Below are 25,443 nucleotides of genomic sequence, written 5' to 3' on the forward strand. Positions count from 1 at the left end.
TCTCCCCCTTACATCTCTTCACATCACCTTCCCCCCATGTGTGTCTCTGTGAGCACAATTTCCCTTCTTACGGGAACACAGTCATATTGGATCAGGGCCCACTGCAACGATCTCATCTTAATGTGACCCCTTCTCTGAAGACCCTCTTTCCAAATCAGGTCACGTTCTGCGGTCCTGGGGGTTCTGACCCCAGTCTATGAACTTGGGGAGGACACAATCCAACCTGTAACACTGAGGTCACCCCAGAAGAGGGAGCCAGGGAAATCAGCACCCCAATCTCATGCTACCCTCTCCCCGGCTGGGCTCCCCTCACCCGAGGGCACAGGAGCCCGCTGATGCAGCCCATCGGGATCAGCAGATGGGGCACAGCGCAAGGTGGGGAGGAAGTCCAGAGCAGCCCACAGAAGGTAGCTGGCTCCCTCCCTGACTCAGCACAGCTTGCTCCAGGAATACAAGGTTGGCTTGACGTCAGACCATCTGTAGACCCACGTCACCTCTTTAACATCCTCACTCCACACCCACAGGGAACAAGGTCGGGGAGAGCTCACACCAGGCAAAGGTTTGGGGGCACTGAACCCACAGTGTTCCTGGAGGCTGAGAGCGGGCGGTCAGAGGCCCCAGGTCCACCAGTGGGAGCTGCTGTGCCTTCCGGGGGCCGGGGGCCGGCACCGGCCTCTGCCAGCCCGGCTGTGGCCCACGAGTCCAGTCCACTGACGGCCCTGAGCCGCACCCACATGCTGGGGCCGCAGACACCCACTGTGGCCCTCTCTCTTCCTCTGGCTTCGCCAGGGGGCCGGGCGCCTACCTGGTGATCCTGTCCTGACAACTCTGTTCCCTGCCCTCCCAGCCTCCCCAGCAGCTGGGTGTGGCCACGAGACCCTATTCAGGCAGACAGAGCGAAACACAAAATCCGCTGGAGAAGGGGTCCCTGGGGAAACCCGTCCTCTCCTGAAAAGGGGGCTGTGGTGACCACTGTCGGACTTCCTGCTACGGGAGGGAAGCAGAGCTCTCCAGCCCCATCGGTCAGGTCTGAACACAGTCCTGACTGAGACGGGGCCAAGAGGCGAGGGGTCTGTGCCTACCTGTGTGCGTGATGACGGGGAGGGACTGGAAAGGACCTGACCACCAGGCCTCCCAGGACGTCAAGACTGAGTGGAGGGGGAGGGGCAGCATGGGACAGAACTTTCTAGGCAGCGGTGGGAGCAGGGTGAGCAAGGAGGCTTGGTTGGTTTCATGAACACAGGGAGGCCGGGTGGCTGGAGCGGTTTGGGGGTCAGGGCAGGGCAGAGGAGGGTCTGAGAGCAGTCTGGCTGGGAAGAGGTTCCCACCTGCATCTCTTGACCCGAGTCTCCAGGCCGTGGGGCCAGACCCCTCCTGGTGGGGTCACAGACTCCCTTCTCCACTGAGGAAGGGCAGCTGGGGTGCTGGCTCGGGGGGCCCCCCAGCCCCGAGGGCACATCATCCACAAAGCTGGGTGGGGGGGTCATGGCCTGGGAGGGAAGGCAGGGCTGGGGGGCTTGGGTAGAGGGGCCGGCAGTGTGGGCGGGGTCTTGGAAACATCTTTATTGGCAGCAAGGAGGGAACACCAGGACACAAGGCCCCGGGGCAGAGGGGGCTCAGGAAGGACTCGCGGGCCGCTTGTTGGGGCGAATCCGGTCGTTGATCCAATCCACATAGTTGGCCACGCGGGTGTAGACGCCAGGCTTGTTGAGCCGCCCGCAGCCGTCGCCCCAGCTGATGATGCCGTACAGGTAGGCCACGCCGTTCTTCTCGCAGGCCAGTGGCCCGCCGGAGTCCCCCTGTGCAGAGTGGCCCATTAGGGCCTGAGACCCGCCTGGAAACTGCCCACCACCCTTCACCGCAGCCTCCGGCACACCGACCCTGAAAGTGCCTCCACAGGGGTCCGGAGCAGCCTGGGACGCAGATTCTCAAGGTGGACCCCCAGCAGCCTGGGGTGGGGGCAGGCGACACAGGCACCCCGAGCAAGGGAGCGGTCCTGCTCACTCTCCCCCAGCCCCAGAGGTGGCGAGGCCTCCGGCTCCCGGGCCGCCGTTCCGCAGGCCCTGCCCTGCCTCCCTCTCACCTCCACAGCTAGCAGCGCCCTCCTCAGTCTGGCTCTCCACCCACCCACCAGCTGGCACCCTGCTGGAAACGCCCTCTTCACATCCTGGCAAACTGCTATTCACCCCTCAGGACAGGTGCAAGTGCCCCCTCCTCCGAGAAGCCATCCTTGACCTTCCACAAGGCGTTTGCTGGACCACGTGGTCCAGGGGCGAGCCCCCGCACCCTTTGCCACTTCTCGGGTGGGTGACCCAGGAAAAGCGTGCAGACCCCTCTCGGCGTGTCTCCCCACCTGTGAACTGGGGAGTAAAGCAGTTTCCCCATCTCAGCCCTGAGGCGCAGCCCCCCGAGCAGCCTTGAAACCAGGCTATTGGGATCGGCAGACCAACTGAGCCCACTCGGGAGAAGGCAGGGTGAGATGGGCTTTGGCCTTTGGTGTCACGTGGACAGTCCTGCCCTCAGTTTGATGTGCCCAGGCTTTGGGATCTGGCAGGGACAAGAACCCACCCTGGGGGTGGCCACCGACTGGGAGGTGGGCCTCTGGCCCCACTTCCTGGCTGGCCCCGCTGGTCTGGCCGCTTTCAGCTCCAGGCTCTGGGGCGGTGGGCTGTCCAGGCTAACCTGGCAGGCGTCCGACCTGCAGTCGAAGTAGCCGGCACACAGCATGTTCGGGCTGATGTCGGCCCCATACACCTCAGGGCTGCTGCACTTGTGGTCTGCGACCAATGGCACCAACGCCTCCCGCAGCAAGGGGGAGTAGCCGCTCACGTCTGCGGGCCGACACGGGGGGCGGGGGTGCTCAGGCTGGGTCGGGCCACCGCTCCTGGGGGCACGACCCTGGCCCCCTGCCCGCACTCACTCTCATCCTGGTGGCCCCAGCCTGCTATCTGGCACTTGTGTCCCGGGGGGAAGGAGCTGCCAGGCTCGGGCAGACAGATGGGCTGGACGAACTGGGAGCGGACGGCGCAGCGCTCCCCTTTCTTCTCCAGCCGGATCAGGACTGGGCAGGAGAGAGGTCGGAGGTCAGCCTGCCACGCGGGGGCCCGTGACAGCCGAAGGTGGCCCCGGAGTCACACGGGGTGCCGCCCGCTGGGCCGTGGGGACTGTGTCCTGGGAGGCCCCGGAGGGAACTGCAGGCAAGCTTCCCCCTCCTCACCTTCTCCCTCCCTCTGCCCTCCCCCAGCCCCCGTCTCTCCCATCCCTCCCGGGAGAGGCTGAGGACTCCCCCAGGCCTGCCTGGCGCCGCTCCCAGCTCCCAGCACACAGCCTCGGGCGGAGCCTCACCGAGGTCGTGGTCACTGGGGTTGAACACCGAGTACAGCGGGTACGGGATGTACTTCTCGATGCCAAACGTCTGTGTCACGTCCGTCGTGCGGTTGAAGAAGTGCTGGCCCAAGACCACGGAGACGCTTTCCCTGGGGGGGCTGTGCAGCAGGGGCTGGTGGCGGCATGACCCTCGGGCCCCTGAGGTCTGCTCGCGCCTCCTCCGACACTGTGCAGTGCCCCCGCCCCCAAACCCTGGGAAGACCTGAGCAGGGGTGTGGTGGGGCGTGGCAGGCTACGGCCACACCCACAGTCCTGGCAGCACCACCTCTAAGAAGGCCAAGGCCCGCACGAGTCGGGGGCCTCTCATGTGTCCAGGTGGGCTCAGTGCTGAATGGGGCCCAAGCTGGTGTAGGTCCAGGTTGGGGCACAGCTCTGCCCGGTGCCCCTGGCCTGGAAGCAGACCTTCCTATGAGGTCACCCGGGGGTCCAGGAGCCTGAGCACTCCTCTCACCTGCTGACCCCCATCACACCTGCCCATGAACGCCCTGTTCCAGCCACCTGCTTGGCCCAGTTCTGGGACCACTGCTCTGGGGCCCCACCTGCAGAGGGTGGGTACCTTCACCCAGCTGGGCCCCTCCTGTGATATGAGGAGAGCATGCCAGCTCCCCTCCTCCAGCCTGTTAACCACGCCCACCCCAGTGCGTACAGGGGAGGCTCCAGGCGGCTTTTCACAGGTCCAGCAGGGAAGGAGGCGGCCCAGGCCACAAGCACTCGGCACAGGGCTGGTGCCCAATGCCCCCACCCCCGCGGTGCAGTCCTTAGGGTGACTGGGGGGCGTTGCTCATTCCGGACTCTCATGCAGCCAGACCCCAGCCTGCCCCAAGCCCCTGACCCCTGGGATGACACTGGACCCTTCCCCCCGGAGAGAGCCTCTTCCCCTCAAGGTAGAAAATTTAGGAGAGGTGGATGGGCAGGCCTTTCCCAGCTCTGAGCTCGCTGCCCCTACCCCTTGGGTGTGGTCGTGGGCCTCACACCCCTGACCCCGACCCCGGATGCCAGCCCCAGCCGTCCTTGCCCACCCGGAGGAGCCGAGTGGGCAGGACCTCAGGCTCCCGAGGCCCCTACATGGGGCCACCTGCTCCTTCTGGGCAGAGGCGGGGCCGGGGCGGGGCCTCAGGGCTGGCCTCGCCCACCGCCCTGCCGCGCAGGCGTGCCACCTCGCCACACCCCGCCACGCCCACCGCCCTGCCGCGCAGGCGCGCCACCCATCCACGCCCCGCCCCGCCCCGCCCCGCCCCGCCCCGCCCACCGCCCTGCTGCGCAAGCGCGCCGCCCCGCCCCCGCCCCGCCCCGCCGCGCCCCAAGCTCCAGACTAGGGAGCTCCCGGGAGAGGACCCGCCACAGAGACTGGGGACTGCGCCCCGGGGCAGGAGCGCAGCGGCTCTCGCAGTCTCCGGGCCCAGCACCGGGCTGAGCGCGGAAACCCACCTGAGTCAGAGGGGCGACGGGGAGCGGAGGGACCGAAGGACGGGGCTTACATGGGTAAGGTGGGGACGCGCGGGTGATGCTTAGGAGCTGCGGGCGTGTGCGCGGATGGCTGGCGGTGGAGCCGGGACGCCGCGTGTAGGGCCGGGCGGGCGGGCGGAGAGGTGGATGGTTGAAGGGGGGACACCGGGGTGGATCATGGACACTGGGGCCCAGGGCCGCTCACCTATTGGAGAAGCAGTGGGCGGCAGACACCACCCAGCAGGTGTGGACGAGGCTCCCCGCACAGAAGTTGTTCCCGATGTAGATGGCGGCCAGCCAGGGATGGGAGCCGGGCAGCGAGGAGGAGCCGCCGATAATGCGGGGCCGCAGGAAGGTCCTCTTCTTGTGTCTCTTGCCGCAGGTCTGGCGTCCAGCTGGTCCAGCGGCTGTGGGCCCAGGCAGGGTCAGCAGGGCCTCGGTGGGCGGGGGCTGAATCCTGGCAAGGGATTCTGGGGACACAGATCACTGGATCACGCCGCAGGTCCTGGCTGTGTCCAGGATTCTCTAGGCCCCCAGTGGTTCACCTGCCTCCAGCCCCCGCCTAGGCAGCTCCTCTGAAAGAGGAGCCCAGCTCACGCCCAGCTCTGCCCTTGGGTGGGGGGTGGTGGCGCGGGGCACAGGACTTAACTCTGAGCCTGTTTTCCTCATCTGCAGGATGAGGAGAACTGTGCCTGATCACAGGCTTTGCAGAAGCCAGGGTGGCCCAGCAGGCCTGGCAGGGGTTCCTGTCCCTTCCAGCAGCCTGGGACCCCAGAGCCAACCCAGGATGGGTCAGAGGGCAGGCTGGCCTCTTGGAGCCACCTACCCACCAGGGGCTGACCCCAGGGACACCCAGCTGTATCTTTGTCTGTGGGGACCATCCGGGCACAGTGCAGAATGCCTGGGCCCCCTGACCTCTGATGCCGACCCACTGCATGGCCTTGGTCCAGCCCTGTTGTGGTGAGCCTCAGTCTCCCCATCTCTCAGATGGGCCCGTGGTCCTCCGGGGAGAGGCGGCCACACATGGGGGTGTAGTGGGAAGACCCCAGTGGGGTGGGGCCAGCCCGGTGCCCACCCTGCTCCTCCCGAGACCACCTCCAGCTGCGCGCACCGCAGGCCGCTAGGCGGCAGTACTCCCAGGAGAGGGCGCTGTCCTTCACCACGTAGCACCAGGGCCTCTCGTCCTTGTCTGGGTTCCTGGTGGACAGGGACAAGCTGGTGGGCGGGGGTCATGGCCCCGCAGAAGCAAGGGGGGAGATGAGGATGCCTGCTGTGGGGGTGGGGGGTTTCTGACCCCCCCCAGAAGCCTCTGCTCCTGCAGGTGGTTCTGAGCCCTGGCCCCAGGCTCCGCTCCCTGAGCAGCCTCCCGAGCAGAGGGGTCAGGACCGTGGGGACAGTGCTGACCGGCAGTAGGCGTGGGGGCCCAGGCCCAGGAGGGCCGCGGCACCCACGGAGTCCACGTGCAGCTCCTGGTAGAGCAGGTCGGAGTTCCAGGCCAGGCAGCTGAGGCCTGAGGCCGCTGTGCTGGCCACGCCTCGGTACTCGGTGCCAGTCCCCACGAAGCAGCGCTGGGCGGGCACTGTGGGCGGTGGGAGTGCGGTGAGCCTGGGCCGCGGGACGTGGGGCCCACACCGCTCTGAGGCTGGGCAACTCACCGATGTTGCAGAGTCGCCCAGCGTAGTCTGGGGGGCAGGCGCAGACGGTGGTCCCGGTGGCCACGATCAGGTGGCAGGAGCCCCCGTTCAGGCAGGGGCTGCTCAGACAAGCTGGGGGGGAGCACTCGGGAGCTAGGCCTTGGCCCCAAGCCGGGGGTGGGGGTGGGGTGTCTAGGCCTGGTTCCCACCCCGGTGCCCCTCCCTGGTGGCCCTGGGAAACCCCTTCCCAGAGCGCAGGCTCAGTGACGTGGCCCACCCCGCCGGGCCGCGCCCTCGAGTACCTGTGTGGCGGGTCCCCTCACAGCGGATCTGGCCCCCCGCGCACTCGCACTGCTCCACGCGGCCCTGGTGTACGCGGGCCCAGCGCTCACCCGGCTCCAGGTACTCGTAGCGGCTCTCGTCAAAGCACTTCTCTGGGGTGGGGGGTCAGGGGGCACAGTGAGCCACTGTTCGCGCCTGTGGCCGGCGCCCTGCCGCCCCGCTGCCCCGCTTACCTGTACCACAGTCCTGGCCGGTGAAGGCCGCAGGGCAGGTGCAGTGGTGCGACTCGGGGTCCTGCGTGCTGGAGCAGGAGCCCCCGTGGAGGCAGGGGCCAGAGGCACAGGGGTCCCGGAGGGCTGGGCACACGCGCGAGGGAGGGGGGCGTCTGAGAGCCCCACAGGCTTCGGGCCCCCGACCCACACCGTGACGCCCCTTGCTTGCCAAGGGCCTGCTGCCTTCAAGATGCCCCTTCTAAGGCTCCTCGGGGCGTGTGTGCCCTGCAGGCCTCCACCCTCCCCACCCCACCCCTGCCCAGCTCTCAGAACCTGGGCAGAGGTCTCTGGCTCCGCATCCAACACCCTGAGAGCCGGACCCTGACAGGCAGCACACTGCCCCTGGAGCGCCCTGGCCCCCCGAGCAGGTCTCCCAGCCTTGCTCCCTGCACGGGGACCTCTCTGGCCCTGCTGGGCCCAGCCTGACCAGCAGGGGGTGGCGTGGCCCCAGCAATAGCTAGAGCAGCTCTGTGGACCCCAGAGAGGGTGGGACCCTGCCTTGTGGGTGGGCGGGTGCTCCCCACTCCCCACTCCTCCAGCCCCCAGGCCTGCAGTGGGATGAGCACAGGACAGGACCCCCCACTCCAGCTCTGACTCCCCCCAAGAGATCACCCCCACCCCCGGCTCCAGACCCCCAGGCACCCACCTGGGCCCCCCCGGGGAGCGGGGTCCTGCACACAGTAGCCCCAGGCCCTGTCCCGATCGTAGTTGTGAGTCGTGGCACACCTGGGGGTGAGGCGTGCGCTGATGGGGGAGGGCGCCCAGAGACCGGCTCGTCCCGACCCCAACTCAGGCTGGCTGGCTGGCCGCTCTGGAGCGCTCTCCTGCTCAAGCCCTCGTTCATTCACTCCACCTGCTGCGTGCCGGGCTCAGGCCGGAGTTGGGAGGGCAGAGGGTGGGAGGGCCTCCAGGGTGGACTCGGGGGCGCGGGGACCGGGACCCACCACTTCCTGTGGGCGCCTCCCTCTGTGGTGCAGGAGTGCAGCATGCGGCCACCGTAGCGGAATGGGAAGCTGCAGGGCTGCCCGGCCTCGGTGAGCACTGCTGGGGGGAAATGGGGGTCAAGGGCTCCCGCGCCGGGCGCCTCCTGACCCCCATCACCCACCCCACTCCACCGCCCGGGGCTGCGCTGGTGCCCCCAGAGCCCCGTCTGGGGGTCACCTGCCGCCTCCTCCAAGAAGCCCTCCTAACACACCTGTGCCCCCAGGGCTGTTGGAGGGGGCTCCCCTGGGCAGGGGGGTGAGCCCTCCACCAGGGGGCCCCTCTGTCTGGGGTGCTCCCACGGCTGCAGTGCTGGGGGTCACTGAGGTTACAGGGGTCACAGGAGTCATCGTGCCGTTGTGTCCTGGCGGCTCCCTTTGGCTCTGGGAAGGGCCGAGAGGGCTGTGATGGGGGGTGTGGGGTGGGCCCCTCACACAAGGACCTGCCTCCATTTGCACGTCGGCGTCCTCAGGCCTTGGAGGGGGGGGCCAGGGGACACCGGTCTCAGCTGAACACTGTTCCCTCCCCGCCCGCCCAGTCCAAGGAGCCGGGACACCAGCATCACTGCCATCCGGGCTTGAATCCTGGGGGGTGGGGTCGGACGAGAGCAGCTGTGTGGCTTTCAGAGCCCCCCCATGACCTCAGACACGTGGACCCAACAGGCCCAGAGGGCAGGGACCAGCAAGTTGGAGCCCTTGGCCTCCTGTCCCCCAGGCCCGCCCAACATGCCCACCTCGGCCCCGAAGGTCCACTTTCCCCACGGTGGGCCCCTCACCCTGTCCCACACCCTGCCCTGGCCTCACCCCAGGACCCGGAGTTGGCCCAGGGGAGCCCGTGGTCACAGAGCTGCGGGATCAGCACTCACCCTGGCAGACTGGAGCTGTGCCCCGCGAGGCAGCAGCAGCAGCAGCAGCAGCAGGGCCAGCCCAGGCGGGGGGCAGGGGCTGGCGACCCGGGCCCAGCACCCCATGGCTCCTCCTGGGCTGGCGTGAGGAGCAGCGGGACGCGGGAGCAGGGTGAGGGTCAAGGCTGCCGGCAAATGATTAACCCTGGCTGCCTCCTGTGCCGGGAGGTCCGCACGTCCGCCATATCTGCCGCCCAGCTCACGCTGCCTGGGCCGGCGGTCCCCTCTCGCCTCCGCCATGCTCCTCCTAGCCCTGACCGCGTCCTGCAGGCGCAGCATAGACGCCTCCTCCAGGAAGTCTTCCAGGATGACGTGGAAGGAAGGGGCCTGGACCCCCCAGTCCCAGCTTCCGGTCCCCACCCAGCCAGAGGGCTGGCCGCTGTGTACTTATGAGCTGTACTAACCAGAGCAGCTGTACGTGCTGGGCCCTTTGGCGCGGCCCCATGGCCAGCAGGAGGCCCGGCGCAGAGGAGTGTGTGCGCACTGGGGTGGGAGTTGAGGACAAGGCCCCGGACAGGGACTTCCGCCGCTGTCCTCCACAGCACTTCCGTCTGTCCCCTCCCAGGGCGAGCCTGGGCTGGGGCCTCCCATGCGAGGGGAGCAGGGAGGAGGCCTGCCCCCAGCCCCCTGCCCCAACAGCTCCTGGACCCACAGGGGCGCTGCCTCAGGAAGCCCAGGACCAGGACCAGGACCACCCGTGCCGTCCCGCCTCTTCCATCCCCAGCCCCTGGCCAGGCACCCGGGCCCACTGAGACCCGGCTTGGGGCCCTGCCCTGGCCTGGGGGCACTTCACTCCCTGACCCATGAACGGGGACGGGGTGTTGCCCCCCAGACATGGAGTCATCACCCCAGCCGGCCTGTGGTTTGTGACTGCAGCCGCAGGCAGAGCTGCTCGGGGACCCTCTTCAGCAGTTTGAGGGGGTCACGGAGGCCAGGGGGCCCTGATCCCTGTGAGCTGGCTCAGCTGCCGACACGGGGCGAAGGGAAGGGCTGGTCTGGGGGGATTGGCCTGGTGCTGCAGCCACCTCGCTGGGCACTCCAAATCGCCCTCTGGGCCCCCGTTTGCCCTCTGGGCAGAGAGAGGGAGTGCAGAAATGGGGGGTACCCAGCTTGGAGGCGGTAGGCACTGGCCCTCTTCCATGTGGGCACCCTCGGGCCCAGCTCAGGGCGCGGCCCCGGGGGCACTGAGGCTTAGGGCCCTTCTGCAAGCCTGGAGCACGTCTCTGTGGGCAGGGCGCTCTGCACAGGCTCCGTCCACCCAGGACCTGGGCCCGTGGCACCATCTCTGCCTCCCTCCACCCCACGCCCTGCCCCCTGGCCTGGCTGCCACCCCTGTCCCCTCCGGACCCTGGCCTCAGGGCCTTTGCACAGGCTGCCACCCTTTCCCAGGCCTTCTTGGGCAGGCAGGGCTCCCCCGACATGGTCACTGCACAGACTGGCCCTGCCAGACCACTCTTCTGGCCCTGCCAGACGACAAGTGGTCCTGGACAGGGCAGGACCTCAGCCGGCTGCCCACACGCTGGGCCCCACGCCCCCTTAGGTCAACCTTGCTTTCCTGCCTGCCTCTGATCCAGCCCCCCTGAGCTGGTCCCCCACGACGTGCCTGGGGCCACGGGGGCCACGGCTCCCTGGAGGAGGGCCCATGCCCCAGGACCCAGCACGAGGCCAACAGTCGGGTCCGCTCTGACACTTTATTGCGGGAAGGCTGGGCACCAAGCAGCAGGGGCAGGACCACCAGCCCTCTGAGCCAGCCCTGGCGGGCGTCTGAGGCCAGACCCCCGGGGGCGGCTGACCTGGCCTGTCTGAGGCCCTCGAGGGGGGCTCAGCTGCCCTCCCTCAAGACCACTGCTCTCCACGCATGTGTCCCGGCCAGCAGCCTGGGTGCAGGGTCCGCAGGGATGGGCCGGTGGGCGGCAGCCTCAGACAAAGGTGGCGTGGTGTGGGCTAGCCTTGGGCTTGGCGGTTCCCCCGGGGACGGGGCTCGGGGTGGGGCAAGCCAACGTTGGGGCGCCACTGGCCCGTGGCCTCCAGGGGGCCGTCCGCACCCCCGGGATGCTGCCGGCCGGCCCAGACGGCGCGCCAGTGACTCGGTCCACATCTGCGACTGCGCTGACCGGGGGGTGTCGCCTGCCTCGGGCCCTGCCTGCTGTCACGGGGAGAGGAGAAAGGCTGTCACCCGCCTGCCCGCCCTGGCGGGAGATCCCAGCCACCCTCTTTGCTCAGACCCTGCCAAGGGGTTCCCGTGCCACCACCCCCTCCACCCCGTGCGTCCTGGGGGCAGCAACCTCTGCCCTGTGGCCCCTCGGCCTGTGCTCCAGGGATTACTCAGCAGATACCCTGAGGAGGGTCCCAGGCCAAGGCAGGCAGCAGGCTCCGGGGAGCGGGCAGGGCGAGGGTAGCTGCCATCCTGAGTGCTGGGGGTGAGGTCTGCGGGTGCCTGGCCTGGGGGACTCGGTGTGCTGGAACCAGCGGGGCCCCTCATCTGGCAAGGGGACGCCCGGGGCTCCCTGCCTGGGTCCAGTGCAGCTGGGAGATTGGGGACGGCTCACCCAGCAGGGCCTCTGCGGGAGGAGCTCAGAGGCGGGCAGCTCCCCTCCGCCCCACCCCCAGCCCCTTGTTCTCCTTCCCTGGGGGAGGCTGTCTGTAGCCAAGGGGCGTCGGGCAGGTGGTTGTGATGGGGGCTCCGGGGAGATGCGCACTTCTGGGCTCGGGAGCGCGGAGCGCTGGGTGGGGCTGTTGCAGACAGGCTGGACCCTGGGAGCAAGGCCCTCCGCAAGCACTTGGGGTCTGCACCCATGGGCCGCGCTGCTGGCTTCTCAGGGCCGTGGTCCCCAGGCGAGGATAGGGCAGGGGGCCCACAGGGCCCTCCCGACCTGGCCCCACCGTGGTCCACGTGCCGGCGGCTGACTGGGGTGCGTCTCAGCCTCCAAGACCCCGAGCCCCTGCCGGGTCCCCCTCCACGCTCTCCCGCTTAGCCAGCAAGACCACAGGCCAAGCGCCCCTTCCTCCAACCTGCTCTCTCACTGCTCAGAGCAGCCAGGCCCTGACTCCAAATACCTGCCTCACCCCCAGGAGCTCCAGGCTTCCTGGGACTGCCTTGGAAGCTTCCAGACGCTTTGGTGGGCAGCCACACCTCCCCACCCACCACCCTAGGTGGTCGTCACTGCCCTGTCCCCCTGGCTGGTCCTGGGGCGGGGGCAGGGGGCCTGGCGGGGCAGAGGTGCGGTCCCCAGGAGCCAGGCGGGTGTGCACAGGGCACAGGGCACTGGGTGGGCGCCTCAGCCTCAGCCCTGACACGGGGCTCCCCAGGTTCACCCCCAGGACAGGTGCCAGGCTCAGGGCCACAGGCGGGACTCCAGGCCCCAATCAGGCCAGGTGTTGGTGGGGAGGCACAGCGTGTCTGGGGTGGTCTCGGTGAGTCTGAGCCAAGGACCCGCCGATGTCTGGGGTGCGGGGAAGGCGCCTCGGCCCGGCCCCCAGTGGACAGGCTGGAGGAGGGGGCTCCAGCCCAGAAACATGGGGTCCGGCTCCCCTGACCACCCCTCCCAGCCTGTGGGGGAGGTGGCAGGGGGGGCCCCCACAGCGGGTCAGCCTCACGCCTCACAGGGGAGCTGCCCGGCCACACACGTCCCACCCGGGCAGTGTGACAAGGTCGGGGTGGAAAGCGGAGACATTTGCGAGCAAAGGGGCCTGTCCAGGGCTCCCAGGGTCCACGCAGAGCAGCCGGGACTAGAAGCTCCTCCCAGACAATCAGTCCTTCAGTCATTCAACAGACATTCCGCTTGGGCCTGTCCCGGGCTTGCCAGTCGGCCCCCAGGGCCAGGAAGCCATGCGGTTGGGCTGGTCTGCCTTTGGATCTGGGGCGGTGGGGAGGGGCAGGGCTGTGCTCCTCAGTTGCTGGCCCCAATTTGGGGCACCTGTCTGGAGCGTTAAGAGGCCCGTGGGCCCACACACACCGCGGGGCACGGCCCGCTCCTGTCCAGCCCTGCTCAGACCCTCCAGGACAGAGCCTGGCGAGCGGTGTGGCCCCAGCCGCGGGCCCTCTGGCGCCCAGGTAGCTTGCGGGCTCGGGATGGGCGTTTCTCAGGAAGGTGGCTGCGGTCCAGGCTCCTTCCGCCGCCTGGACTTGCTCCTCTGAGGCAGCGGCAGCCCCAGGCCTGTGACTCAGTGTCCGGGGCCCAGCCCAAGCGGTGGGAGGGCAGGCGTCACGGCCTCTGTGCCAGGGCCTGCCCGTGGCAACTGCTCTCCCAGCCTCCCCATGACCCTCCTGGCAGGCGGTGGAGCACAGAGGACCCCCCTATCCCCCAGAGTTCGAGGGCGACCACTTCCAAAGGAGCCAGGCTGCCCTGTACACGACGCTCGCTCCTGGCACTAGCTGGCCCCAGTCCTCTGTCCCACGTCCCCCAGACCCTGCACGTGGGGCCGGAGCTGGAACCTCACTGCCCACCTCTGAAGCTGCCCTGGGGATCACAGGCCCGGCCCCTCGGCTGACCGGATTCTGTGACTCTGACCGGCACAGCCAACCCCTCCCTGGGGGCACCATGCTGGAGCCCTCACGGCAGCTGGGACCCAAAAGCCCCTCCCAGGACCCTCCGGCAGCCCCCGGCCAGTGGCGGGTCTGCCCTGGCCCTCAAGGCTCCACATCAGGAGAAGGACGCTCCTTTGGGGGGCCGGCAGGGCTCCCAACAGCCCTGGTGTGGCCTGACCCCTTGGCCACCCCCAGGGTCACAGTCTGGCCTCAGCCTCCAGACCTGCTGGGCCCTCGCGAGGCCCCCACCGGCCCTGGGAACCCCATCCCACTCGGCGCCCTTCGTGGAGGCTGCCTGGGCCCCCAAGGGCAAGTCAGGGGACAGCCCAGCAGAAGCCCTGGTTCACCTGCGGCTCCCCCAACCTCAGCCCCCAGTCTGCGATGGGGGTGGGTGCCGGCTCGAAGCCCCTCACTCAGCAGATCTCTGTTGAGCACCTATTGGATGCCAAGACTCCAGCCCATGGCAGCACAGGCTGGGTTGGGGGGGGTCACATGGAACCCAGGCGGGCAGACCTGGGGGCGGGGGTGTGGGCAGGGCTGCCCCGGCGGAGGTGGCGGGGGTCGTACTACCAGCCACCAGCAGCCCGTGGGTCCCACTGGGAGACACCCAGAGGTCGGGTGGCGTGGACCACCTGCGGGGCACTCGGGGGAGACACGGAGAAGGGGACGCAAGGGGGATGGACACGCAGCAGAGACCCAGGGCCAGCAGCCAGGAGGCCGGAGTCATCCTCACCCATGCCAGGGCCTGGGGACGGGTGTTGGGCCAGCTCGGTCAGCCCCGGGGAGGCCGTGGAGCCGGCCAGATGGAGGCGGGAGCCCGGGACATCTTGAGGGAGGTCCACTCAGGTCCATCCTGGCCAGGGCAAGGCCGGGGTGCTGTGCTGGAAAGAGGGTTCTGAAGAGAGCCCTGGCTGAGGGCTGCCCTCCCGGGACCCTCGAGAGCCCACGTGTCCCCGAGAAAGTCCACCAGCCACCGTCGGCCCAGGAAGGTAGGAGTGAGCAGTGGGGGTGCCCCTCTGCCGCCCAGATGGAAGGGCCAAGCTCCTGCTGGGGAGGAGATGGCTGATGGACAAAGTGCAAAGGAGGGACAGGGGCGGGGAGGCGCCTGGAGCAGGCGCACGGGGCTGGGGTCCGGGCTGCGGAGACCGGCACAGCTGCCCCAGGAGGCCCTGACGCCCTGGGCACAGGCCACGGCCCACTGCGGAGCCAGGCGGGCCTCCCCAGGTGTCCCTAGCCCGGGGCTCCCACCTTACCTGGCCTTAGCAGGTGAGACATGCCAAGGCCTGGCTGGGGGGCGGGCGGACAGGGGCAGAGGGGCTCCTGGGACTCGGGGCCACCCCGAGGGGATGCGGTCTGGCCGCCTGCACTACCCAGTGGAGGGCGTGGCCTTTGAGACAGGCCTCTGGTTTCCATGGAAGCCGAGTTACTAGGCCACAGCGACCCCTGGCGGGTGGGCTGCGTGGCAGCACTTCCTGGATCCGCGGAGAAGTGACTGCGGGTCCCTCCCGCTCTGGGGTCTGGACATGCCTGGGGTGGGGGGGAGGGGCGGGGCGGTGGTACACACCCCCAGGATGGAGGGCTTCCGCCCCGTCCAGTGCTCCTTGGGCTGAGCCCCCAGTGGGGCCAGGATGGTGGCGAGGGCTCCTCAGGGAGGGTAAGGGAGAGACTCAACCAGGACCCTGACCCAGGCCCCACCGCCCAGCTCGGCTGGGCAACAGGAGGGGGAAGCCTGCCCAGCGCCTGGCTGGGGGGCGGGGGCGGAAGGACACACTTCTCTCAGCCCAGCGCCTGATTGCAGGTCCCACAGGGCCAAGCCTGCACCCAGGTTGACACCCCGCTGAGCGCTCAGCCGGGGGCAAGGCCAGGACCCACCCCGCCCGACACCTGGGGGCAACGGGGTGCTGGGCCGGGGCCCACCACCACCGTCCGCGCTGCTACGGCTCCTCTCCTCGGCCTTGAACACCTTGCTCTTTCCCTAGGAACATAGGGCCCTTCGGGGTGACTCCCACGCCTTTGCCACACCCATCCACGTGGACAGGGGCGTCTCAGCCCCCTGGCTGAGTGAGCCCTGAGCCCTCTGTAGAGCCCTAGACGCTGTCCTTGGACCTGACACTGGCTCCATCGGGGCCAAGGACTCACACCCACACCCAGCCGGTGCTCCCTGGGGCAGGACGTGCCCATCACCGCCCAGGGTTTTGCTGGATACCAAACAGGTTAACAGGACCAAATCCACGGCAGGCCATGCGGGAAGGCTGTGCCCTGCGTGGGCATGTGTCCGTCCAAAGGCCTCCAGCCCTCGGGCTCTGACAGGCCTCTGAACGTGGGCACTGGGGACCGAGGCCCACCCTGACGGGACCTTCTCCTCAGGGTGGCACAGAGCTGGCAGCCCACGGCTCCACATCTCACGACCTGGCAGCATGGCCATGCTGTCTCTCTCACTCTGGACAGAAGGGTCTCGGTGGCCACCGTCTAGGAAACAGCTCACAGCACCTAGAACTGGGGACGCACTCTGCATGAAACCTGCCGGTGGACCCCAAGAATAAGCACACTGGCTTAAGGGTGCCCGCAGTGCCCCACTGGCTGGGGAACCCCCGGTGCTGTTCTGAGTCACCAAGGTGAGCTCGAGGCTCATGGGAGGAGCACCCCCCAGGATACCCAAGGAGGCAAACATCCAGGGCTCCCACCTCGCTGGGGATTGGGGGGCAGTGGGGGTGGCCACGGTGGTCAGAAGCAGCTGCCGGCACTGGCATGACCTGGGTTCCTACCCACCAGTGCACAGGGGTAGGGGTGGGGATGGGACTCACATGGCCCCGGTAATGTGCTGGGAGATGCAGGGACCCACCCGTCACCCTGCCCGGGCTCCGGAGCGAGAAGCAGAAGACAGAGGCCCCACTGGGTAAACCGCGTGGGCTCAATGCCCAAGCAGAGTGTGGAGCCGGGGAGGACGTGGCTGGACCACAGGCAGCCAGCACACCTGCGCTCTGGCTCACAGGTGACCAGGTGGAAGGATCTTGCCGCCTCACCCAGCAGTGCCGGCACCCCCACCTTCAGCCATCCGATCCCTAACCCCCAGGCTCAGGGAGGGGCGAGCCATGCCCCCCGTGTGTTGTGTCTGCCCGTCCAGCACTTCCCACCCCCCGCCATCCTGCCCTCATGCAGCTCTGTCTGCAGACACACCTGAGGCGCCCAAGTGTATCTAGAGTGGTCTATTTTCAAAAGCCAGTATATTAAACAATGAATTACATGGAAATGTGCAGTGTTTGCCATGGATTAAAATACATCTATCGTTTTCTAAAGAGAAAATAGGTTTTCAAATGAAGGAGGAAAGAGTTTTCAAGCAGTCTGATGGTCAGACGTAGAGTTTATTTCTCCTGGAGGAGCACAGACTCAGCACAGATGCAGCTGCACACGTGTGCAGGGGATGGGAAGGGGAGACGGGGTCGCAGAGCAGGCCACATGCGAGGAGGAGGCCCGGCTTGGTCTCCGCGGGGAACCTGCTCACACAGCCAGTCCTCCAGAGCCACCCCGCACACCAAGCCAGACCACCACAGCCCGGGGTCCCCAGAGATGTGGCTGCGGGTCCTGGAGGACCCATCCCAGGCAGGACTCAGGCAAAAGGGGCCTTCCCGGCTGCGGAGCAGCCCACAGCGAGGGTCTGCGCATCCTGGGGCTCGAGGAGCCGCCCCGCGGGCGTGGCCCTATCCAGGCGGAGCGGTGTGCCCCCTGAGCCCCTTCTCCAGGAGGCCGGGGGCCTCGCTCCCCCAGCCAACATTCATGCGTCTCGGGACCGGCTCACGTGACACATTCACACTTTCGTTTGGAGGAACCATGCTGACCTCCCGGGTCAGGGAACCCCAGGCCCGTGGGCCCCCACGTGCTCTGACCAATGTGCAGAGGGGGAGCAGGCCCCCGCGGCCAGACCTGGGGGCTCACCATGGGCCTTGGGCTCTAAGCCACACAGGGCTTCTCCCACTTGCTCAAGACACATACTCTTTTTTTTTTTTCAATCTTGAGATTAAAATGCTGAAAGTGCTAGAGATTCCGATTGTAAAAATAACACACATTTTTCAGAAATCCCCAGGGCCTTGCTTGGCGGCATCACTGCCCTGGACTGGGGAGAGGCACAGGGGCCCGCGCCGCGGCCCGGTGGGGGTGAGCGCCCCCACAGGAGGCCTCCTCGGTGCCCGCCGCCCCTCCCACCATCCTGGCCACTCTCCGACCTCAGCGGCGCTGCGTCCTCTCAGAGAGGGCGGGGCAGCCAGGACAAGCAGGGTCACCGAGGAGGAAGCACCCTGGACCCTCCCTCGAGAGACTCCGGGCGGGGGTTCACTTCCCACCGCTCTCTCGTTTTAATTGGAAACTGTGTGGACAACGCCAGCGCCGGGCGGCCGGCGCGGGGCCAGCGGGAGGAGGGCAGTCAAAGGGGAGCAGGGGCGGCGCGCCCGGAGGTACCTGGTCTCGGAGGTGCGGCCGCGTCCCGCGGGGCGGGGGGCGGCGGCAGGAACGTGCTGTTGGGGCTGCTGATGTCCCCCTCCCCCGTGAGCGTCAGGTCGGCCACGTGCTCGCCCTCCTCGGTCTGGACGCTGCCGACCTCCACTTCCTGCGCTGGCGGGCTGGGGGTCCCGGGCGCCCCAAGGGGCAGGCTGTCGCCGGAGCCGGGGCTGCTGGCCGGGCTTTCTCGGGGCAGGGGTGCCCGCTCCTCGCCGTGACCCGGCACAGGTCTCGGGTCGAAGGCCTTGGCAGCGGCTGAAGGGGAGGGGGCGAGCCCTGGGGGGCTGGGGGGCAGACGCAGGAACTCGGGCAGCACGAGGTCCTCCTTCCTCAGCAGCCCGCGCTGGTCGTCTGCTCTGCTGCTCTGAGCTTTGGAAATGAGCTCAAAAAACTCTGGGAAGAAATCCCACATTGACCAGGTTTTAGAGCGGGTCCCCTCTGGCCCAATGCAAGCGCGCGTCTAGAAAGTTCTGTCCCGCTGCCCTGGGGCCTCCCCACCCTCTAGCCTCCACCCAGAGCCCGTGAGGCTGCAGGCCACGGGCACGGCTCTGGTCCTCCCTGGACTAGCTCTGGGTGCCGGGGCAGCAGCCACCTGGTTCCCTTCTGAGCAGGAGGGAGGCCGCTGACCAGACGCCACAGCCTGACAAAGCCAGGAGCCCGGGTGTCCGGGCTGGTGAACCTGTGTGCGGGCTTCCTCGGGCACCACCTGGGCCTGCGAGCAATGCCCGGCCCTCGACCCCCTCCTGCAGCCCTGGCACCCCCGGCCGGGTACTCTACCTTCCTGGATGCCCCCCAGAACTTTTCCTGTTCTTGAAAGTGGAAGTCTTAGTAGCTCAGTCGAGTCCGACTCTTGGTGACCCCATGGACTGTAGCCCCCCAGGCTCCCGTCCATGGGATTCTCCAGGAAAGAATACTGGAGTGGGGTGCCATGCGTTCCTCCAGACCGTCCCCACCCAGGGATTGAGCCGCGTCTCTTGTGTCTCCTGCACTGCCGGTGGGCTTTTTACGGCTAGATGCGCCTGGGAAGCCTGTTCTTACCAGGGTGGGTTCTCAACTGTAACTCAAGTCCACCGTCCCAGGTAGATGGTTTCTACACTGAGCCTTCTTGGGGTTAGCTTAGCTAACTAAGGTTACAGTCTTAGCTTCTGACCAACAAGGAGCCTGAAACCTCACACCTGAGGGTGCGCAGAAGGCGGGCGCTTCGGCGCAGGCGCGGCCGGGCAGCGCAGGCGCTGCGACGAGCCAGCCGAGCGGAAGCACTGCCGGGTTCAGCCGTCACAGGGCAGCTCAGAGCGGGGCTGCTCCTAGCGTTTCTCTTGTGTTACAGGCTTCTGGAGGGAAAGCTTCCCGCCTCCCTGTCTCTCACGCGCTGCCCTCCTTCGTCCTGCGGTCCGGGGACAGCGCGGGCGGCCGGCCCCACGGCCTGACACACAGCGTCTCCTCCCGGCCTCTGACCAGGGCGGTCAGCGCAGCCCGGGCTCCGCCTCACCTGGGACCCGCCCCCGCGAGGACCCGCCCCCTTGGCAAAGGCCTGCCCCCTGACAGGACCCGCCCCCTATCAAAGGCCCGCCCCCCAGCGAGGGCCCGCCCCCTGAAGGACCCGCCCCCTGACAAAGGCCCGCCCCTTGACGGGATCCGCCCCTTGACGGGATCCGCCCCTGACAGGACCCGCCCCCCCACCCTCACCCCCCCCACCCCCGCGAGGGCCCGCCCCCTGATAGGACCCGCCCTGCCCCGCGAGGCTCCCCACCCCCCACCCCCCACCCCCCGCCCCCGCCCTCCAGGGACTCTGAGCAGGACAGCGCTGTGAGGGGGACACAGAGACCACCTGTTGCAGCCCCAGGCGGGGGCTCCCTAACTCCCGAAGGGCCCGGCCTTCGGTCTGAAAACTGGGGCTTTAGTAAGGTCACACCGACACGTGCAGACCCACACGGGTGACTTCTCAGGGGTCACCCTTCAGGGGTCACAGTCACCCCAGTGGCATAACCCAGAGAAGGTTCTAGGGGTCCTACGCATTCACGAAAAACGTGCAAGTTTTAAAAAGTACACGTACCCTCTGCTTCGTCCAAATTAATTTTCTGATATTTTTTTTTCCCAATCTTTGCAATAGATTCTTCTCTCTTTGAAAGCCGGGGCTCCCTAGCATTCTTCCCATTTTCTCCTTTAATTTTAATAGAATTAGACTTGCCTAGCGTTCTCTCCTCTCCCTGTGTCAGAAGGAAAGTCAAAGTTCCACTCACGTTGCAGACACGACAGCACGTTCCTCAGTTATATAACAGGGGACTTGGAAACACAGACTGCACGGATTTGGACTTTACATGAGTTGCAGAAGTCAATTGCAATAAAGACTGCGTGTGAGGCACACACACCCACCCAGCGATTCCCAGTCCAGTGGGAGCGGGCACCACAAAGGGGCCCTAGAAGAATCCCCCACCCCGGGGCGCAGGCCCGACTGGAGCAGAGGGCCGCGGGGGCCACCGCCCCCAAGCATTGCAGGTGCGGGGCGAGGAGAAATTACCGTAGCCGAGTGATTCCTGGAGCTGGTGTTTACAGCTGTGCTTTGTCTGACCGGCGCACTTCTCTGTTTATCTGTGGACACCGAACACAGTTGAGATAGACTTTATACCGCAGTGAACCTCAAACCCACCTCCACATCAATACAATGACGTTTATACATCTTTGAGAGCAAAGCTGCACAGAAGCCAAGGTACGAGAGGTCCCTTATCTCCATCACGTTCAGGCCGAGGTGCCCGCACAGGGCCAAGGGCCAAGGGCCAAAGGACCAGCGCCCTGGACTGGCCGCATCTGGACAGGGCGGGGTGAGGGTGACCATGCTCCCTGGGCTCTGCAGTGACAGAAAGGGCCTCCTGGGGACTGTTTGGCACGAGTGCCTTTAGAAAGTAGGAGGCTCTCACATTCATTATGTATTTTCAACCACGGCCACTGCCCCAAGTCAGGGCCGCAGGCTGGCCCCCAGCCCTCACGGTGCATGGCCACTGCTCTGGCCCAGGATGGGCCGGCACAGTCCTGCCATCCCATCTGTGAGCAGCATTCCGCACCCGGCACACACCTGCCTGCGGCTGCACCTTCAGGCTCACCTGTGCACATGGGCCAGGGGGTCCAACCGCATCAGACCCTGGAGGGGGCGCTGAGCACCCACACCCTGCTCAGGCCGCTTGCCCCCAGACCAGCCGCTGGCTGCATCAGACCCTGGAGGGGGCGCTGAGCACCCGCACCCTGCTCAGGCCGCTCGCCCCCAGACCAGCCGCTGGCTGCATCAGACCCTGGAGGGGGCGCTGAGCACCCGCACCCTGCTCAGGCCGCTCGCCCCCCAGACCAGCCACCTGCCAGGGGGAGAGCGCACTGCACTCTCACAACCCAGATGGGCCCAGAGGGGGACGAGGGGCTGCGCTGGAGCCCCGAGGGCAGAGAGGCCACCACAGCGCAGGTCACCGGACACAGACGAGTGACCGGCGCCCCACTTCAGAGCTGAGTCAGCCTGGGAAAGGGATGGGGCAGCTCCTGGCCCGGCCCTCCACTCGCCCTGTTCAGTGGACTCCAGGGACTCCCTGCAGGAGACACGGCCCCGCTACCCTCCGCCTGGGAGGGGCTGAGCGCTCTGGGGAGTGCTGGTCCCTGAGACCCAAGGCGAGGCCAGGTGACCTGACGGAGCCCCGGCAGTTGCACTGCCGCGGGGATCGCTCTCCCTGAGAGGCTGCACGGCCAAGGCCAAGGCAGCGAGCGTGGGGAGAGCTCAGTGAACCACTGCCGCCCTGTGCACAGGCCCTCCGTCACCGCCCAGTCTCCAACCAGGCCCCACCTCAGCCACCGCTGGGCTCGGAGCAGCAGCAACACCCTGGGGTCCTGGGCCCTCCTGCAGAGGATGGGGGCCCCCCAGGAGCAGAGCACATGCCAGGGCGCGCTGGGATGCCCCGGGGTCTCGGCAGGGCTTGTCACCCTTCTCCCAGCAGAGGAGACATGCTCGGCGAGGCCCCAGCGCTCCTGCCCACAGTCAGATGCCCTTCAGGCTTGAACTTGGCCACGGTGGGGAGCTGCCGAGCCCTGGGAGACCCTAAAGCCGTGAGCAGCCTTCTGCAGTGTCACGCTGAGACCGGACAGCAGAGCCCGGGACACAGCATCTCTCCACTCACCTTTCCCTCGGGAGGGGTCCTTCTCCTCCAAGATGACCCGCTGTCCGTCCAGACTTGAGATGGGGGCCCCAAGGTCCAGGGGCTCCTTCTCTCCACTCTAGAGGCAGAGATGGTGTAATGAGCAGCCACGCAGGCTGGAGCTCTCCGGAACAACCACGTGTGGTCCATCTGCCAGCAAGACCACCCCAGGCTTGATGGAGTCATATAGGCCAGCTGACCCCAGGTCCTGCCACCTCAGCAGGGCTGGCCGCAGACTCCTAACGTGGAATGACACGGATCCCAAGCGCTGGCAGGCCTGCCCGAGCACAGGCACCCTGAGGAACCCGCGTGAACTGGGCTACCACCTGGAGCCAGCTGCGGGCTACACCGAGTCGGGTTGAAGACTCGGGGGTGGAGGTCACACGGTGGTACCACTAACACCTGCGTCCCCAAGTCAAGCTGGCCGAAGTCTCAGGACCTCTCTCAGCCTGGAGGGGGCAACTCCGAGCCCGCCTCGCTGGTCCTCAGCGTGCCAGGAAGTGCGTGTAGGGCTTCGCGCCCTTCCCTGACAGCAGGGAGCAGGCAGGTCTGAGGCCCAGGGTCCTGCCCTTCTCCCCTGGGAGACTATTTTGCTGTTCGAGTCCCGCAGCTTCTGTCAAAAAACAATCTGAACGTGCAGTGTGGCTCTTGAACTCCTAGTGACCCGACACCCAGCCAGAGCTCCAGCCAAGGGGGGAGCGCACAAGGCTAGCAGGTCCAGGTGGCTTACGACCTCCTGGCGTCAGTGGCCCACGGCTCGCCCAGGAGGGTCTGCGAGAGGGTCCCAGGACAGCCATAGCCTCATGTTCTACCCTCCCCAGTTCCCCCAGTCTCGCCCCTGGAGTGGCTGGACTGCCCTTCTGGCTCAGGCCCCAGCAGGGAAGGAGCCCTGCCCGCCAGCCAGCCCCCTGGGACGGAATCCCCACAGCAACCCCATGAGCAAGCTGCCCTGACTCCCCCACTTTACAGATAGGTCTACAGGCACAAAGCGTTAGCCATGGCTTAGGATCCCAGCCAAGGGAGGGCAGGGAGGCCACGTGGCATCCAGGCCATGCCCCTCTCCATCGGGCATATGCTAGACTCCAGATTCTGGGGCAGCGCTCCCCCCATCCCCTCCCCCACCGTCCCAAGCTGGGCCGGGGGGAGCCCTGGGTTCTCCTCGGGACTGGTCCTCTGGCTCAATTCAAAATTTCTGAACAATTCTGGAGCTCATCTCAGAGAAAATAAAAATCCTAAAAATACTTACAATTGTAGTTCTGATACAGTATATTTTGTAAACAAAGGAGAACACAGGCCAATGGGCCATAAGTGCATGCTCAGTCACTTCAACGTGTCTGACTCTTCGTGACCCCATGGACTGTAGCCCGCCAGGTTCCTCTGTGCATGGGATTCTCTAGGCAAGAATACTGGAGTGGGTTGCCATTTCCTCCTCCAGGGGATCTTCCCCACCCAGGGACCGTGTCTCCTGTGGCTCCTACGCTGCAGGCGCATTCTTTACCGCTGAGCCACGGGAAAGCCCCCAGTGGGTCCCAAGTCACATCTCAAAGCAAACATGTGGTGCGTGAGGGGACAGGTCCGAGCCTGCTGGCCCAAGTCTCCCCAGACGCCGTCTGGCGACAGGGTGGGGCTCTGCTCTGTCTCTCCTTAACCCATTCACCAAGTAACCCGATGGCCGGCTGGGAAATGCCAGAGCGCCATCAGACCCTCAGCATGTGGGCAGCTGGGCAGTTAGCGGGTGCGTGAGGGGCTGGTGTTGATGGACCGACGTCTGGTCAGGTGTGCAAACGGCGGGACGCTGCAGGGTTTCCCTTTGTTGCTTTTCTTGGCCTCCTTGGGCCAAAACCCCCAAATCTCAACCCAAATCCAGAGGGCACGACGGAGGCAGGAACAGCGAGCGTGTCCACTGCAGGGTGAGAAGCAGGCAGGCGGGGGTGACGGCCTCCCAGGGCTCCGGGCGCTGCCAGCCGCTCCTCGCCTGCCCCTTGCGACGCCGCCGCTCACTCTGTGGACGACTCGGGGCAAACTGCACCCCGGCAGGCAGGAGCCCGTGGGCAGCTCGGAGCACAGAGGGCCCTGTGTCCCGGGTCAGCCTGGTTACTCACCAGCCGGGCCACCAGCTCATTCAGCCGCAGGCCGTACTTGGCCGCCACGGGACGCAGCACTTCTGTGACGGGCTTGCTGGGCTTGGCCTTGAGTCCCACCGATCGGTTAATCGGCACCAGATCCAGCCTGGGCAGAGGGGGAGAAACAAGCATGGCTCTGCCACACGCACGTGCAACCCTCGCACAGACGCTGTCCCTCGAGAGCACAGCGAGTCACCGTCACCAGGGCGGCCGGGGTTCCACAGGGAGAGCCTGTGGGGGCTTCTCCAGGGCCTGGGGGCCGCCAGGGTGGTCACAGCCGGTAAGGAGCGGCCACCCCACAGGACGGCCCTACACTGGGTGCAGCCCGACGGTGGTCGCTGGCAGGGAGCGTGACCCTCTGGCCCCGGGAGCTCCTGCCCCTTCCAAGCTCACAGTGGGGGTGTCAGCCCTCCCGTCGCAATAGAGCGGAGGCCAGCAGAACAAGTCGTTAGAAATGGCCCTGTGGCTCTGGAAACCTTATGGAATCGGCAGCTGTATTTTTCTTACCGAAATAAAGTGCGTTTTTCTAGGCGCAGGTCCCTGGACTCCAAGATGCTACTGTCCTGATGCAGCACCAGAGGCTTCGAGCACACAGAAGGGACAGAGAGGGCCGTCAGCGGGGGCCGGGCACGCGGCCACTGGGATCACAGTGCCGCTGCGGAGCCCGGAGAAGGCTGCCTGCCAAGGGAGCTCACAGCCGGGCTGGCTCCCGCCGGGCCTCCGGCAGAGGTGAGGGGGACAGACGCGGGCGGGCCGGCCCCCCCATCGGCAGGATCCCCACGGGACAGGCACCCCCCCAGAGAAAGGCCCGAGGTCCCTACAGCCGCACCTTGTCCCCGCCCGCCAGGAAGAGGTCCACGGCAGCCCCGTTGATGCCGTGCCGCTCGCACAGCCCAGCCAGCACGTCCTTGATGGAGAGCCCGGCCCTGACCAGCACCACGCAGGCCGTTCCGTCGGGCAGCTGGATGCTGCAGTGCTTGGCCGGCTTGTCCCGCTCGGGCGCGAGGGTCCTGCAGGCCTCTGGCTGGGGGCAGGGAGACATGGGGGTGGGCACAGGGTGGGGCTGCTTGGGCAGGGCTGGCACTGCTTGCACATGCGGGGGGGCAGCAAGGTGCCCCCGTGCACACGCAGCTCCAGCACACAAGCACACGACCTGTTCTGATAAGTGCACGCTGCGTTGCAGGGCCTCCAGCCGACACGGGAGGGAGCCAGCACCTCTCTGAACC

At 67.0% G+C, this 25,443-nt stretch overlaps 2 protein-coding genes and 1 long non-coding RNA gene across 11 annotated transcripts in view; 1 reads left to right on the forward strand and 2 right to left on the reverse strand.

The window, feature by feature from the left end:
- Positions 1-1,548: 1,548 nt before the first annotated feature.
- Positions 1,549-9,384, reverse strand: HGFAC (HGF activator). 5 transcript variants are annotated; one of them, XM_070791894.1, is made up of 14 exons: positions 8,868-9,384; positions 8,217-8,385; positions 7,966-8,065; positions 7,668-7,747; positions 6,983-7,105; positions 6,770-6,901; positions 6,489-6,599; positions 6,238-6,412; positions 5,909-6,030; positions 5,039-5,303; positions 3,346-3,485; positions 2,921-3,061; positions 2,683-2,831; positions 1,549-1,799 (listed from the first exon to the last, which is right to left on the reverse strand). In XM_070791894.1, the coding sequence occupies exons 1-14, from the start codon at positions 9,183-9,185 to the stop codon at positions 1,617-1,619; spliced, it is 2,208 nt and encodes a 735-aa protein (XP_070647995.1). In that variant the 5' UTR covers positions 9,186-9,384; the 3' UTR covers positions 1,549-1,616. The 5 variants fall into 5 exon arrangements, with proteins under 5 accessions (XP_070647995.1, XP_070647999.1, XP_070647996.1 ...); XM_070791898.1 differs by having other exon boundaries at positions 5,039-5,240; positions 5,945-6,030; positions 8,868-9,372; XM_070791895.1 differs by having other exon boundaries at positions 7,966-8,062; positions 8,868-9,369.
- Positions 9,385-10,578: 1,194 nt separating this feature from the next.
- The window catches only part of RGS12 (regulator of G protein signaling 12), a 115,466-nt gene continuing 100,601 nt past the window's right edge, over positions 10,579-25,443 (reverse strand). For 2 of the 5 annotated variants that reach the window (XM_070791890.1, XM_070791889.1), the window contains exons 11-18: positions 25,047-25,241; positions 24,725-24,798; positions 24,197-24,323; positions 22,077-22,173; positions 20,444-20,514; positions 19,979-20,132; positions 17,887-18,318; positions 10,579-11,052 (exon numbers count right to left, since the gene is read on the reverse strand). In XM_070791890.1, the coding sequence (XP_070647991.1) occupies positions 10,826-11,052; positions 17,887-18,318; positions 19,979-20,132; positions 20,444-20,514; positions 22,077-22,173; positions 24,197-24,323; positions 24,725-24,798; positions 25,047-25,241 (1,377 nt within the window). In that variant the 3' untranslated portion in view covers positions 10,579-10,825. Of the gene's footprint in view, positions 11,053-17,886; positions 18,319-19,978; positions 20,133-20,443; positions 20,515-22,076; positions 22,174-24,196; positions 24,324-24,724; positions 24,799-25,046; positions 25,242-25,443 lie in introns of those variants that run through there. The other 3 variants (XM_070791893.1, XM_070791892.1, XM_070791891.1) reach the window with 2 other exon arrangements.
- Positions 13,971-16,684, forward strand: LOC139183696 (uncharacterized). Its single transcript, XR_011567315.1, has 2 exons — positions 13,971-16,049; positions 16,427-16,684. It is a non-coding gene; the product is annotated as an uncharacterized lncRNA (long non-coding RNA).

The sequence above is a fragment of the Bos indicus genome, chromosome 6 (assembly GCF_029378745.1).
Source record: "Bos indicus isolate NIAB-ARS_2022 breed Sahiwal x Tharparkar chromosome 6, NIAB-ARS_B.indTharparkar_mat_pri_1.0, whole genome shotgun sequence".
Taxonomy (NCBI): domain Eukaryota; kingdom Metazoa; phylum Chordata; class Mammalia; order Artiodactyla; family Bovidae; genus Bos; species Bos indicus.

Coding starts and splice junctions, on each gene's coding strand:
- HGFAC (XM_070791894.1), bottom strand. CDS start 9,185: ATGCTGCGCCTGCAGGACGCGGTCAGGGCTAGGAGGAGCATGGCGGAG. Junction 6,031..6,237: donor GGCCCCCACGCCTACTGCCG/GTCAGCACTGTC, acceptor CCTGTCCACCAG/GAACCCAGACAAGGACGAGA. Junction 2,832..2,920: donor CTGGGGCCACCAGGATGAGA/GTGAGTGCGGGC, acceptor GTCGGCCCGCAG/ACGTGAGCGGCTACTCCCCC.